This window comes from Hyla sarda, chromosome 8 (assembly GCF_029499605.1).
Source record: "Hyla sarda isolate aHylSar1 chromosome 8, aHylSar1.hap1, whole genome shotgun sequence".
NCBI classification, from domain to species: domain Eukaryota; kingdom Metazoa; phylum Chordata; class Amphibia; order Anura; family Hylidae; genus Hyla; species Hyla sarda.
The window spans coordinates 85439421-85454426 of NC_079196.1; the positions used below are offsets into that span (position 1 = coordinate 85439421).

The following is a 15006-nucleotide window of genomic DNA, read 5'->3' on the forward strand; positions in this document are numbered from 1 at the left end:
TTATGTACTGTATGTAATGTTTAAGCATTAGGCATTATGCTTTCAGTCTATGCAAACAACATTTTTTAACTGTTAGATATCAATAAAATACACCATATGCTATTTGTAAGGGGTCTAGTCTGAATTTTATGAGCAGGTTTATATGAAGGTATCCGAAAAGTGCCGTTATTTCTTTATACAGGATTATAAAGTGTCCATTCTGGGTGGCCATCTGGGTACCAAGGCTACCAGGTGGTCAATGGTCGACCACACTCAAGATCATACACTCATAATCTAAGATGGTCAATATAAAAATTAAGGTGCACAACTGTGGTAGATGTAGACAGTAACATATGACTAACCCTCAAAATGATTGAGACATTAGCCAGTATATCTTTATATGAAGGACATACCTAAGGACATACCCAAGGTTTCTCAAGTGGCACAGGACCTAACACTAAACCTACCTGTGCTGTATGGGTAATACCAGGGGCCAGTGGGTGCCACTTGAGAAACCTTGGCGTTGGTGTGCGGGCTCAGGTAGGTCCATCATATAAGGATATACTGGCGAATGTCTCAATTTTAACATAATTTTGAGGGTTAGCCATATGTCACTGTTTACATCTACCAAATGTATGTATTATTCTATATGTTACACATCCACACTTTTCATCGGGTGTAGGATGCCATTGTGGCCCTTGTAGTCTGCTGCAGTCATTCGCCATTGTATGCATTTCATTCTGGGGATTGCCCTTAGCAACAGACCACAAGAGCAGGTCTGCTTCCCCAGCATAAATGCACAACTGCATTTGGGGTTGAGCATTTCCTTCCATTTGAAACCATGTTTTTTTTCTTTTTGTTCAAATCTTATACATGTATTAACTCCAAATTGAATGTGCCTTAATCACTATTATAGGCAGCATTTTGGTGCACCTGTGAGGCCGGCAACATATCAGCCTACTTGGGTGGGTCTCATAGACTTCATCCTTCCTCCCACTGTATGTGTGCTTAGCCGCACTGGATTGAACTGGGAGTAGGCTGTGAGCCGGACATAATGCCGCTGTAATTGCCCACTGGCCCCTGGTATTGCCCAAACGGCACAGATAGGTTAGTGTTAGGTCCAGTGCCACTTGAGAAACCTTGGCGTTGGTGTGCGGGCTCAAGTATGTCCTTCATATAAGGATATACTGGCTAATGTCTCAATTTTAACATCATTTTGAGCGTTAGTCATACAGTATGTTACTGTCTACATCTACCACAGTAAATAAATGTATGTATTACTCTATATGTTACACATCCACACGGTTTATCTGGTGTAGGATGCCATTGCGGCACTTTTTTTTTAGCTGCAGGCATCCCCCATTGTATGCATTTTATGCAGGGGATTGCCCTTAGCAACGGAACACAAGCACAGGATCTGCTCCCCCAGCATAAATGCACAACTGCATTTGGGGTTAAGCATTTCCTGCCATTTGAAACCACATTTTTTTTCTTGTTGTTCAAATCTCAGATGGTCATAGGCATGTAAAAAAAACTCCCCTCCATTTAATAGCCTAGATGATTTCTATCATATTTGTGAATCTCTTCACTTTAACAAAAATGTCTCCATACCCCTGAAAAAAAGCTCTAAATTCACTTTGTTGCAAACATCTGTCTACTACTTGTGCTACGTGAAAAAGAGATTCAGAATTATGTAAATGCAAGCTGAGCCTGTCTGACTCCTCCAGAGGGAACATGATGTGCCTTTGTCTATTTCACCTCTAACATTATGGACAGCTTGTGCAGCTTGTTATCATTGTGATTAGCAGCAGTTCACTGCTTAGACCAGGGCTTCTTTCATGAGATAACCCCTTTCTTCCTGTAATCTCCTTTCCTCCACCCTTTTGCTTGTTGTCATTACTAGCAACAGAAGTTAACTGCTTAGATCATGGCTGCTTTTGGGTAAAGCCAGTGCCTCCTTTCAAACCATCTGCCCCAGCCCACAGCACACAACCCACAACCCACAGGGCACTAAAAGGGACAATTCTGTGCCTATTTGTCATACATTTCCTTAAACATCCTGCTATTCAGGGCACCCATTTTTTTCAATTACATTCATTGTGACTTTAATGCTGCCAAGAATATATAATAAGGGAGGGTGGGACAAAAGTTTTATAAACAACTCAGGGCCTCATGGTTCACTTAATCGGCCACTGGCTTTTATTTAATACCTACACTATTTTATTTGACAAATTGGTACAGGTGTCATACTGTAAAAAAGATGAAGATGGGATCTTAGTGATATGATAATTTTATAAGGAAGTTACAAGTATAATGTCAATCTGTCACACTAACAGCAGGCCCGAAAAATTAACATCATGTCTAAGAGAAAGAAAGGTGCAACGGGCTACAGGGCAGAGATCACAGAACCTGATTCAGGCATAATAGCCGACCTCCCCCCCCCCCATATTTTTACTAGTGATAAAATCAGAAAGACGACCCCCCCCCCCACATAGCTATTGAAAAAGAGACCGAAGCGTGTCTCGAAACACGTCTAGCCCACCCACCTTATACCAGCAGTCTGATACAGACATCTTGATCAAATGCCAGGAACGCACTTTACGATTTGCAACCGCTGGAGACCCTAGGACTGGGGCCCACTGCAATACATGCGCATCAGCACACGAGGACACTGCCAGTATCCATTGACAGCATCCACTGCTGATCCTCTATTTTACCACCGCTTTCGTGGACACCCGCTCAGCCCGGACAGTTTCCATCGGTCGGACGCCATCCGTGCCAGTCCGGCATCACGGGATCCCACGTAGCTGCTTTGCGGCTTATCCTCCAGACAGGCATCTACCAACCTAGAGCCGGATGAAAGCCGCGCCAGCCTGACTGTGTGCCTAGGATTACCGCTAGGAGGATCGGTAAGTGGTGCTGTGCACCATCATATGGATACATAATTGCAATATACTACCTTCGTCCATAGGAATATATGCTATAAAAACAATTTTTTTAAGGATACCGGTATCCACGTTTTACCACAACCATTGTGATACTAACAATTGAACACTAAACTATCTTCACAAACCGGATACAAACTATAATACTGCAAGGTTATCCAATACTACTGCCTTTTATTGTGGAAAGCGAACAATAGCTGGTTTCCATATATATTCACCTGTATATATATATATATATATATATATATATATATATAAGTTTTATAAGCTTTATTATTATTTTTTTAATTATTTTTAATTAAAAGCTATACATTTTAAACTATTTTACTATCAATTGTACTATTCTACCCTATGCAAGGGCCCTGCAGGGGTAGATAGTCACTATATTATAAATAAATATTGAAATATATTGAATTCTCCTAAATCACTTATTTACCACCCATACACTATCCACTCACATCACCCAATCACTTATTGTAATTTCTACTTAATATTTATACACATTTTCTACATACACATATATTCAGGTGATATACCTGGATATATATATATATATATATATATATATATATATCACATCCTTTTATTTCTTTCACCTTATACCACCAACACATAAATCAATTTATTTACAACTATTTAGTATTTAACTAACTATATAAGCCCAGATTTGAGAAAATACGCAATCAGTATATATATCTATATATACACCTCTTCTATATGTAAATAAGGTTGTATGGGTTACACAACCGTGGCGTGAGTACTCATCTGGCAGTGAATTCCATACAATCACATTTTCGGTTGCAGCTACCTCCCTACATTTTTCATATTATATATATATATATATATATATATATATATATATATATATATATATAATATAGTGAAGTAAACGGCTGCAGCACACCGGAGTATCAAAATTGCAAAAAAGTGTTTTATTCCAGCTAAAAATAAGACAATGTTTCTGTGGTCTTACACCACCTTTCTCAAGTCCAAGGACTTGAGAAAGGTGGTGTGAGACCACAGAAACATTGTCTTATTTTTAGCTGGAATAAAACACTTTTTTGCAATTTTGATACTCCGGTGTGCTGCAGCCGTTTTCTTCACTTTGCAAGTTTTTGGACCCAAGACCGGGGTCCCTGGGACTGCCTGCACCCATAGACTTATCTCTACTTTTTGAGAGTGCTGCTCCAGCTCTCTCTCTCTCTCTCTCTCTCTCTCTCTCTCTCTCTATATATATTTTTTTTTTTTTTTTACTGTAAAGTACCATATACAATATAAGAATGATTTATTTCTCACTGTAACAGATAATTAAACAGCACATGCCAGGGATAATATGAAATACAATTGAAAAACATACTGGCCTATGTACGGCAATATAAAACAAAATGACAGAAGATCTAGGGCAGTGAAAGAAAATTTCTTCTGTATAATTTTTAGTTATTTTACTGTATTGTAAAAGTTCCCAACAGAGGACCTTTGCAAAAAAATGCTGTCAGATTTGATTTTAGAAAAGTTGTTAATGGTCGACTGGAGCCAATTTAATGACAAATGTCTTACAATAAAACATACTTTCACCACAAGTTAATAAAAAAAGAATAATAGTAACAAATTACCTATTTTTCACGACTTCCAGAATCATATGAACATGAATTAATTCTGAAAACAAGCCAACCTGTCAACAGAGCATGTTTTATTGCGGTAATGAGAGTGGGTACAAGGCACCAAATAATGGTCTTTATCTTCAAATGTAATTTGTAGGTTAGTGCAAACAAGTTCATATTCTACAGCATACAGTGTTTCATCTACTCAAACTTGCCTGTGCTATCTAGTTAGGCATTTTTAACATTAGAGCTAAATACAAAAAAACATCAAATTCTAAATGTAGCAAGGAATAAAAATCTGCAGAGCGAATAGTTTGTCCAACCATAGACCGCAAAATGTAAAGAATGTGCAAAAAACAAAAAGTAGCCTTGGTATGCAGAGAGCAGCATGCAACAATAACTGATATGGTGTTTGGTGGGTGTAAAAGGATTCTGTAGCTCATTGTTAGTTTTATTAGAGTATATTCACATGTGATGCAGTTTCTCCTATGTTCTGATCCAACAATTGTCCGTGCAACCCTGCCCACACGACTGTTGAGCCTTGAGATAGCCTCTATAAACAAGCACCAATCTACGGGATCAACACGCATTGGACCATCTAATAGCAACCTTATTCTGGGGTAACATTGTGACATGCGAGTCAAGCGTCAGCAAATCCCATGTAGGTCACATGACAATAATATTTGTGTAATTTGTTCACGACTTGCTGTCAGTCACTTTATTGAAATTGCTATTTGGCTGTGAAGCAAAAAAAAAACATAATAATTACTTAAAAATTCTGTTTCATCCTCCAGCCTGCTGCATCCTGGTTGTTCATTTTTTGACCCTTGGCTATGTTCATGCTTCTTAGTTGTAGTGCACCTGCTGCCAAATGGTGACTATACTAGCTAATGCGTCTTAGAAACCAGATTGAAAAATTCCATTCCTCCTTGGGGAGGGTTAATACTAAGTACTATGGAGACAAATACTGCACTATTGTCTTGTTAGTGCGATAACAACTAGGACTTAAAGTAATGTAATGTGGTTCCTCATTGAAGAAGATCCTAGATCTACTTCCAGATGTTTTCTTTTTTTTTCTACATGTCTTTGATGCATAGCCATGTGTTGATATTTTTGTTGCTTATGTGATGTTTAGGATTAACATGGCTTCCAGAAATTAAACCTGCACAACATCAAACAGATTTGCTCACAATGTGCTCCTATAAAATGTTGGCAGGGAAATGGTTAGTCACAGCATCTTGTTATATTATGGACTGTGCCCAGGCTCTCTGCTGGCTTGGAAGGGGTATTGCATGCTTCCAGAAAGAACAGTTGGGTCTAGCACCATGTCCAGTAAAACCAGTTTTCTTTGTTGAATCCACATATACTGTAAAACACAGCTTAACAGCAAATAAAGCACAAAATGCCAACACATTTTAAACAGAATCTAGAAAGCTATTTTATTAGACTGGACCCAAATATTCTATATGGAAACAAGAAATTAAAGGGGTATTCTGGGCAAAAACATCTTAACCCCTATGGAAAGGATAGGGGATAAGATGTCTGATCGCGGGGGGCCCGCCGCTGGTACCCCCGCGATCTCCCTGCGTAACTGCGTCTGAAGTTTCTGAAACCTCCGGGCTTCCGAGACTGGGACGTGACGTCCCGCCCCCTCCATTCATTTCTATGGGAAGGGGCATAACCGCCGTTACGCCCCCTCCCATAGAAATGAATGGAGGGGGCGCGGCGCGACATCATGTCCCCATCTCGGAAGCCCAGAGGTTTCAGAAACCTCAGACACAGCTACGCACAGAATGTGGTAGGGCTGGGCAGTATGGCCAAATATGTGTATTGCGGTATTTTTGTAACTTATGGCGATTCCACAGAAACAGGACTGGACCCAAATATTCTATCTGGAAACAAGAAGTTAAAGGGGTATTCTGGGCAAAAACATCTTATCCCCTATGGAAAGGATAGGGGATAAAATGTCTGATCGCAGGGGGGCCCGCCGCTGGGACCCCCCGTGATCTCCCTGCAGCGCCCGCATTTTAGGGCTGGGCAGTATACCGGTTCATACCGAATACCGAAGTTTTTGTGCTGCACGATATGATTTTTAACCCATACCGCAATACTGGTTTGGCTCCTCCCCCTCGGAATGAATAATTATCAGCACTGTGCTGTCCCCACATTGGGGAACTAATCACATGTGAGCTGCGAGCGCTGTTCTGCCCCCCCCCCAATTAATTATTAGCCCAGCGCTGCGCTGTCACCATCGGGGTACTACTCACATGTCACCCGCAAGCGCTGCCCTCCTCATCCTCCTCCTGTTTGTTGCGGAAGCCGGTGCTGACACTCTATACCAGTGGTCTTCAACCTCCAGATGTTGCAAAACTGCAACTTCCAGCATGCTTGGACAGCCAACGGCTGGGAGTTGTAATTTTGCAACATCTGGAGGTCCGCAGATTGCAAACCCACTACTCTATACTGTATCCCTATGCCCGGGCTGCAAAAGGTAAACAAAATAAACTTTAATTCGTCGGTCCGGGCTTGCTTCCCAGGGAATGGAACATCGGAGAGCCGTCAGCCTATCACAAGGCTGCAGCGATGTTCCGCGTCGGCTGGTGATAGGTTGAGCCCACTGTCATGTACGAAGCCGGCTTCTTACATGACAGTGGGCTCAGCCTATCACTGGTAGAGGCAGAACATCGCTGCGGCCTTGTGATAGACTGATGGCTGTCCGACGTTCACATCCCTAGCGCAAGGCCGACGTCGGAACATGCGTTAGTTTTTTTTTCAGGCCAGGCATAGGGATACAGCATAGGAATATCGGGGGTATTCTGTGGATATTCTGTGATATACTGTGGAATCGCCATAAGTTACAAAAATACCGCAATACACATATTTGGCCATACCGCCCAGTCCTACCGCATTCTATGCGTAGCTGCGTCTGAGGTTTCTGAAACCTCTGGGCTTCCGAGATGGGGACATGATGTCGCGCCACGCCCCCTCCATTCATTTCTATGGGAGGGGGCGTAACGGCGGTTACGCCCCTTTCCATAGAAATGAATGGAGGGGGCGTGACGTCACGTCCCAGTCTCGGAAGCCCGGAGGTTTCAGAAACTTCAGACGCAGCTACGCATAGAATGCGGGCTGCTGCAGGGAGATTGCGGGGGTACCAGTGGCGGGTCCCCCGCGATCAGACATCCTTTGGATAGGGGATAAGATGCTTTTGCCCGGAATACCCCTTTAAACTTAGTTTGTGTCAGGAACTATAAATTGGTTGATTCAGTAACTGGGGGGGGCAGTTACTTTTGAATGTGGTTAATGTAGAGGATTCTTTTAAATTAAAATACAACACATTTTCTGGCTACTAAATGATATGAACCAATCAAAATACATAATGAACTTTACAAAAAATTATTAGTGATTCATGACTTGGTTGTGGTTTTAAGAAACTTTTTTTTTATTTTTTTTTTATCACCAATCAAAGTGGTTTTCCAGTATCATACATGGTTTTATTCAGCATAGTTATTTCTCAAAATAAGAAGTCTTAAAAGCAACTCTCTCTGTTAACATAGGAGGCAGAATACCCATAAATACAGTCCAGGCTGTTTAGCTCACAGAGCATTGCCCAGAGCAGTGTTTCTCAAGCGCGGTCCTCAAGACCTCCCAACAGGTCATGTTTTCAGGATTCGTTTACAGTAGATATAACTGTGGTGATACCTGATTCACTGACCATAATTATATCACCTGTAAAAGACTAAGGAAATCCAGAAAACATGACCTGTTGGGGGGTCTTGAGAAACACTGAAACACTGGCCTAGACTGAATACAATTGAATTCACTTCTCAGTGAAAAAATAAGGATTGTGTGTACAGGTTTTCTGCCTATGAAGTAATTGTAAGAGTTTTCTCATTTACTGACAGCAAACAAATATACTGAAAATTATGAATAATTGAAACACAAAGTACATTAGAACTTTGAATTTTCATTATGAGCAGTTAGAGATGAGTGAAGCGATTCAGAACAAATCAAATTCATTCCAAAATTAAATAAAAAACTGTTGTATTAGTACAAATCCCTTTTTTGGTTAATTGCTGATGGTCCAGCAAGGAATACAGCATAATAGCAGTTGTTATCCCGTGGGACGTGTACCCTACTGGGTACATGCCTCAAAGTGAGGATTATTGCTGGTTGCTAGGGCATTCATTTTCAAGCTCACATACTTACTGCATGAGCATGCCAGCCCACTATCCCCTCACTGAAGCTCAGATATCTATTCTGGCAGTGTCTGCATCCTTAGGAACCACAAACAGTTTAAAAGTATGATGAAATAGAGAGCCATTAGCTTCTTGTTTTGTTACTTCCTCTTTGGAAGCGGAGGACCTCAGTTTTCTAATGCAGGCATTACGGTATCACTGTATCATGGTGTCTGCATCGGGAGATGTGGGGAGGGCAATAAGAGAACCTAAATACTATGTTGTGAGGCACAAGGAGACCTAAATACAATGTTGGTGGCACAAGGGGACCTACATACTATGTAGAATCCTGGGTATAAATGGGAAAGGCAGACATGTAATGCCTTTTTTTCTTTTTACCTGGGCAGAAATCATGATGCAGTGCCAAGGTCTTCACAAAAATAAAAAACACCAACACTGCCCAGTGGATCCCATACCTCACTATTCCCACCACCAAAACTAAAGGAAATGCCAACAAAGGCTCAAAACAAGGCCTCTGATGGTTGTGCAAGCACAGCCTTATTTTGTTAACTTTAGTAACAGATTGCTTTTTTGGAGGTACTTGGTTAGAACTTCTAACACTAAGGGGTACTTAGCTTAAAAAGGTTGAGAAACACTGAACTATATATCTTGCTGCTCAGTATACATCAAATGTGTGCTACCCGGAGCTAAGGAGCAATGCTGTATGCACTGCCACTTACCAACATTCTTTGGACATGGCATTCTGTACACAGTCCAGTGAATCTTTACTGAGCAGTAAACATTAACAACCTCAAAGTATAGACTGTAAGAGGAATACCTCCTTTTGATTCTGTATACACACTGGCTCATTTAACCATTCTCCTTTTCACTGTGCCCTGTAAAGAGCCTTCAAGGTTTATGAAGCTGTAACTTGGCAAACCAGGGGATTTTAGAGCAGGGATGGCATTCTCTTGCTGAGATAAGACCACTCGTGCAAAAAGCAGCTTGGTGTTCAATAGACACACTGGTTGATGGCTCTGAGAGACAGACAGAACTTCAGCCTGATGTCAGGGCAAAGGTGATGGACAATAGAAGGCCAGTCTTGTTTAGTCTGGGTCTCTCTCTAAAGAGGTCTCATATCTCATTGGTATAAGGAATGTTTCCCAAAATTATCTGATGAAATTTAGTTGAGTAACAAGGCATACAATAAAGAAATTCCTGCTCATGGAATGAGACACTTGTTTTTGGAGAGGAGTCCCTACTCTTGTACAAATCTGAATTAGCCATTGAATCTAAAATGAATAAAATGGCAGATTTGAGAACATTTTGCTCCTCTCTATTAGCAATTAAGCATTAGTTACATAAAAAACCTCTTTAATTTAATCTTTGCACAAGACAAACTGTACCTAGCCAGGTACACTTGTCCATCTATTTTAATGCCCTCTTAATAAAACTTCAACAATAACTTCACAATAAGCTCCAGCCTTGACATTTGACATTAATTTGCCATAAATGGGCACTGTCAGATACAAAAACTTTTGTTATGTTGTAAAGCATGCAAAACCAATAGGTTTTGCAATTGCTTTCATTAGAAAATTTTCAGGATTTCATACTGAAAAAGCCAGTCAAAGAACTGACCCCCCTGCCTGCTTGGACACATACTAGTCCTGCTGTGTCCATGCGTCATCACCTATGTCATGGACACATCATGGGCTCAAGGATGGAGGAAAAATCCTCCCACTGTCAGCTTGTGCCCGCTACTGTCAGTGAGGACAAGCTGGGAGTTGTAGTTTTGCTAATGCTAGGGGAGATGTGAGCAGACAGCATACTGAGGGAGGGGGCGGAGACCTGCATAGTGAGGCCACACCCCTCCCTTTGAGAAGGATTCAGAATAGTGAGCTAAATTAAAAGTGTAATAAAAAAATAAATAAAGGTGCTAGACACATAAAAATTACATGTGCATGGTCAGGATTAGGTACTGAGTGATATATTACAAAACATGTTTTTTTGTTGGATCTGAAGGGTACGCTTTAAGTGGTTTAGATCAGTTCATAGACCATTGATAAAAAGACAGATTGTTCACCAAGTTTTAAATTTCCGTTCCCATAGTACAGAACAGATATATGAGAGATGGCCATGATATTTTCAGCATGGGATCTCCGCAGCTTTACATTATTGAAATGTGTAGCAGAGCCATCTTTACAACCAAAGAGGAACCTGCTGTGTTGATTCGAAAATGAACATATTTATATTAAAGGTTCAGCCAGCTTGGCTGCCCGCTGCGTTGAATTGATTTGCATGGCAGTAATTATATATTCCCAAACCCCTTCCTCATCGCCCAGAATAATAGATGCAGGCATCATTTTTATACTAATTTACTTTCATAATATGTCTTATCATTTCTAAAACACATTCTTTCAGATCAACAGTAAAAATAACAGTTTTGTCATACAGATCTGCTGGAAACAGAGGCTCTTCTGTAGGAGCGGTGGATCACACATCAAAAAACATTTACTGTCATTTTGTAATCCTACTGCAATAAGGCAGATGAATGGTTAAGAGATATGAAGTCAGTGGTTAGCTCACGTTCCATAGCATTGTCAGAGGTACTATTTTACCCTGAACACCCAGTAAGCAAAATACAGGTTGTGCGATGAATCCTCTTCATAGAAAAACATATATTACAATGATTGTCAGAAATAAAATGCTATTATTAAAGTATGATCATATTGTGCAATGGTTATATTGGTCTAGTAAAGCAAACCGGATCGGCTACATACTTCCAAATGGCAAGCCTCACCCCTGCAAACCAGTATTAAACATAACGATATGAGTTATTTTTACAAGTATCATGTATAGTTGGTTCTAGTCATAGGATCCTTTGCAGGCACCATTTTATTATTAATATAAAGATATATTATTAATATACCAGGTTTGTGCACAAACTATACTGTAAGGTATCATGGAGGGAGGAATTAGTGGTAATCTCTACCATGGAAGTGAAAAGATTCCTCCCACTAGTTAGTTCTATAGTGTAGAGGTTGTCATTTTGTAGTGGATGCCCATCTGGATGTTTTTATAGGAGGCTACTGAGAATGTTGTTCAAGGTTAAGTCTATTACGTTTTTAGGACAGGAAAGGGGTTTGGATTATTTTCCCCGGTCTACATTAGGGAAAGAGTAATGGAGGAAAATGTCTGTTTCAGCAAGCTGCCTAACAACAACGACAGATAAAGCATCGTAAGCCCTTTCACTTCCTTAGACTTTATGGGTCACTTACCTTCAAGTTGAATGTAGCATAGTTGCATGAGTGGAGGTGTCCATAGAAGGTCTGAGCACACATGCCCTGAAAGAGAAAATAACACAATAGGTAAGGATCAGATGCATACATTCTTAAATTGATCTGTTTTTCTAATTTTTTTTCAATTTAACTTTAAGTATATTATTATGGGTACATTCATCTTTCCTGGGCTGCTTTTAACAACATTTAGAGATATGTTTTATGTGAAGTCTCAAAGACATAGGCACAACAGATTGGAGGTCTCCCTATTCATTTCTATGGGAGAGTGTTCTAGGCATCAAATGTGCCGACATCATTATGGGCAGGAGAGAATCTGTGATTAGTATGTATTGTAAATAACTTACCCTATCCTATCTTTATACTGGTGGCACCATTTAATGTACTCCTGCATATAATAATGATAAGGAGACTGCTGAAAAGTGATCTTTACAGAATAGGAAGTTTATTATTAGGCTTAGTGGCCAGATTGAAAACTGCAAGATTTCAGGCTTATGATACATAGATGTCCTGATATTGATACCAGACATTTGCAGAAGTCCTGGAAAGCCTAATGTGCATATATTTTTAAACCGATATCTCGGTGCTGGAGGGGTCAGTTAAGAGCCCTATACAGCGATGTCCTTACTTTACACCCAAAACCTGCTGATGGGTCGGCATTAACATAAAAAGTTGATTTAAACAATAGGTTGTTTTCTGATTACCTATTTCCTTTAAACCATAGATTTCTTCCACTACACAAGACAATTCTCTACGTGCAGAGTTATATAACAGATAAATTGACTGTGCCATTAAATCCAATGACAGTTTTTCATGCTGTATTGTTAGTTTGTCCAGTCCTATAATCTTGTTATGGATTTATTGACAGAACGGCATCACATTATAAAGGTACTAGTAAATTCCTCTTCCTAAAAACTGCTGGCGATGCTTGTCAATTCTTGAGTGTCTATACTACAAAATAAGTTCACACCACAGAATGTATTCCATAGCTCTCTATACTTTTTTTATGGCCTTATAACAGAAGGCCATATGGATTTAAACGTATATCCTGTATAGTATGGTACGATCTGGTAGTAAATTTGTTAAAGCTTTTGTCTCCACTTAATGAATGCAATATATCATTACAAATTAATAACCTGGTGGGTGTTATTAGCTCGCATTCATCTGGAATAAAATATTACATTTCAATAATTCATACTTCCTCTACAAAATGGCCTGTTACACATTAAATACATTTAGAGAATACCATTAAATAGATCCTTGATACACAACTTGGATTTAGTTACTGTATACACAACTAGAATTACAGTGTACCACAGAGCCTTTATTTTTCAGCAAATTCTTTCCTTTATCAACTATTGATTATAGTTCACAGTGAAACAAACACCCTACTCGAAATGCTTTATAATTCAGCAATCCTACTCACTTCATTAGCAAATTAAAGTAATGGTTTCCGTTTGGTCTGGGACCGCTGAATCTAAGACTAGAAGGGAGCCTTCACTGCCCATTGTAAGAATTTAGCTTAAAGGGGTACTCCGCCCCTAGACATATTATCCCCTAGCCAAAGGATAGGGGATAATATGTCTGATCGCGGGGGTCCTGACACTGGGGACCCCTGCGATCTCCCTGCTGCACCCCGCATTTGTTTAGAGCGTCGGGTGCAGCGCCGGATGCTCGTGACGTCACAGTCATGCCTCACTGGTGAGGTCACGGCCGTGCCCCCTCAATGCAAGTTTATGGGAGGGGGCGTGACTGCCGTCTGTGACGTCACGAGCCTCCAACCCGCATCGCCAGTCATCCGGCACGGAGCAAAGTTCGCTCCGTGCACCGGATGTCAGGGATTCCACAGCCCCTTTGGATAGGGGATAAGATGTCTAGGGATGGAGTGCCCCTTTAATGCTTTATCCATTAGATAAGTCAACAGTCATATTTAGCTTTCCCAACAAAATCTCATTAGTTTGCACATAGTGTGCCTCTAGAGGTAAGAGAAGATACTGACCAACTACAGCAGCTGAGGGGCACAATTTCACCTAAAAGGTTTAAACTATGAGTCAAACACGAAGTCAAACACAAAACACAGCAACAGTTCAGTCTTCCCTTGGGGAGATATATATATATATATATATATATATATATATATATATATATATATATATTAGTCGCCTTTCACACTAGCTCAGGTCTTAATAACATAATTTTACTTAACATCTTTGTACACTTTTAAAGACATCCACGTTACACATGTTATTACATAAAGCAGAAACTAACGTGCTTTGATTGTGCTCAGACAATCTTAGTCATGGCCATTGCACACACCAAGCCAAGATACACACACTACGTACATTATTTGTTCACAATGTTTTAAAACAACTATAGAGATTTAACTATAGATTTAAAGTGTCCCTGTCATCAAAAACAACTTTTCACATGTTTAGCAAACATGTCAAAAGTTGTTGATTACACCAGGTCTCACCCTGCGATCGTGAGTTATTAGGTGGGGAAACTGGGAGTATTGTGCTCAGCTCCCTGACCAGCTGAGAGATCCAGCCATATCTTTGCAAAGACTTTAGTGCAATGTCATCTGCTTCCCTGGCTAATAACTTATGACTGAGTGAAACTCTATACAGTCAAAAACTTTTGACATGTCTGCTTGACATGTAAAAAAAATTTCTAATGACACTAATGCTGTAAGCTACATTATATAGCAGCTTGCTGGTGTAAAGCATAAAAATGTAGACAAATAGAAGCTGATAAGTTCTAGAAGGATTAAGATTTTTAAATAGAAGTAATTTACAAACCGGTTTAACTTTCTGGCACCAGTTGATTTAAAAAAAATGTTTTTGAAGGGAAGTACTCCTTTAATAGGCACTATCATTTCAACAAACTTTACATAGATTAATAGTACAAATGCATAAAAGAAAGTTTGTAATATACCTTATTAGACAAAAATTCTTCTTTTGACACAAACTTTTTTCTGCCCTCTACCATCCTGTCCTCATATCACAAC

At 40.0% G+C, this 15006-nt stretch overlaps 1 protein-coding gene across 8 annotated transcripts in view; it reads right to left on the reverse strand.

The window, feature by feature from the left end:
• The window catches only part of SPAG16 (sperm associated antigen 16), a 1122606-nt gene that overhangs the window by 342347 nt on the left and 765253 nt on the right, over positions 1 to 15006 (reverse strand). For all 8 annotated transcript variants that reach the window (XR_008847220.1, XM_056536059.1, XM_056536060.1 and 5 more), the window contains one exon: positions 11982 to 12047. Coding sequence is in view for 7 of the 8 variants with exons in the window: in XM_056536059.1 (XP_056392034.1) it covers positions 11982 to 12047 (66 nt within the window). In the remaining variant the exon portion in view is untranslated. The remainder of the gene's footprint in view (positions 1 to 11981; positions 12048 to 15006) is intronic.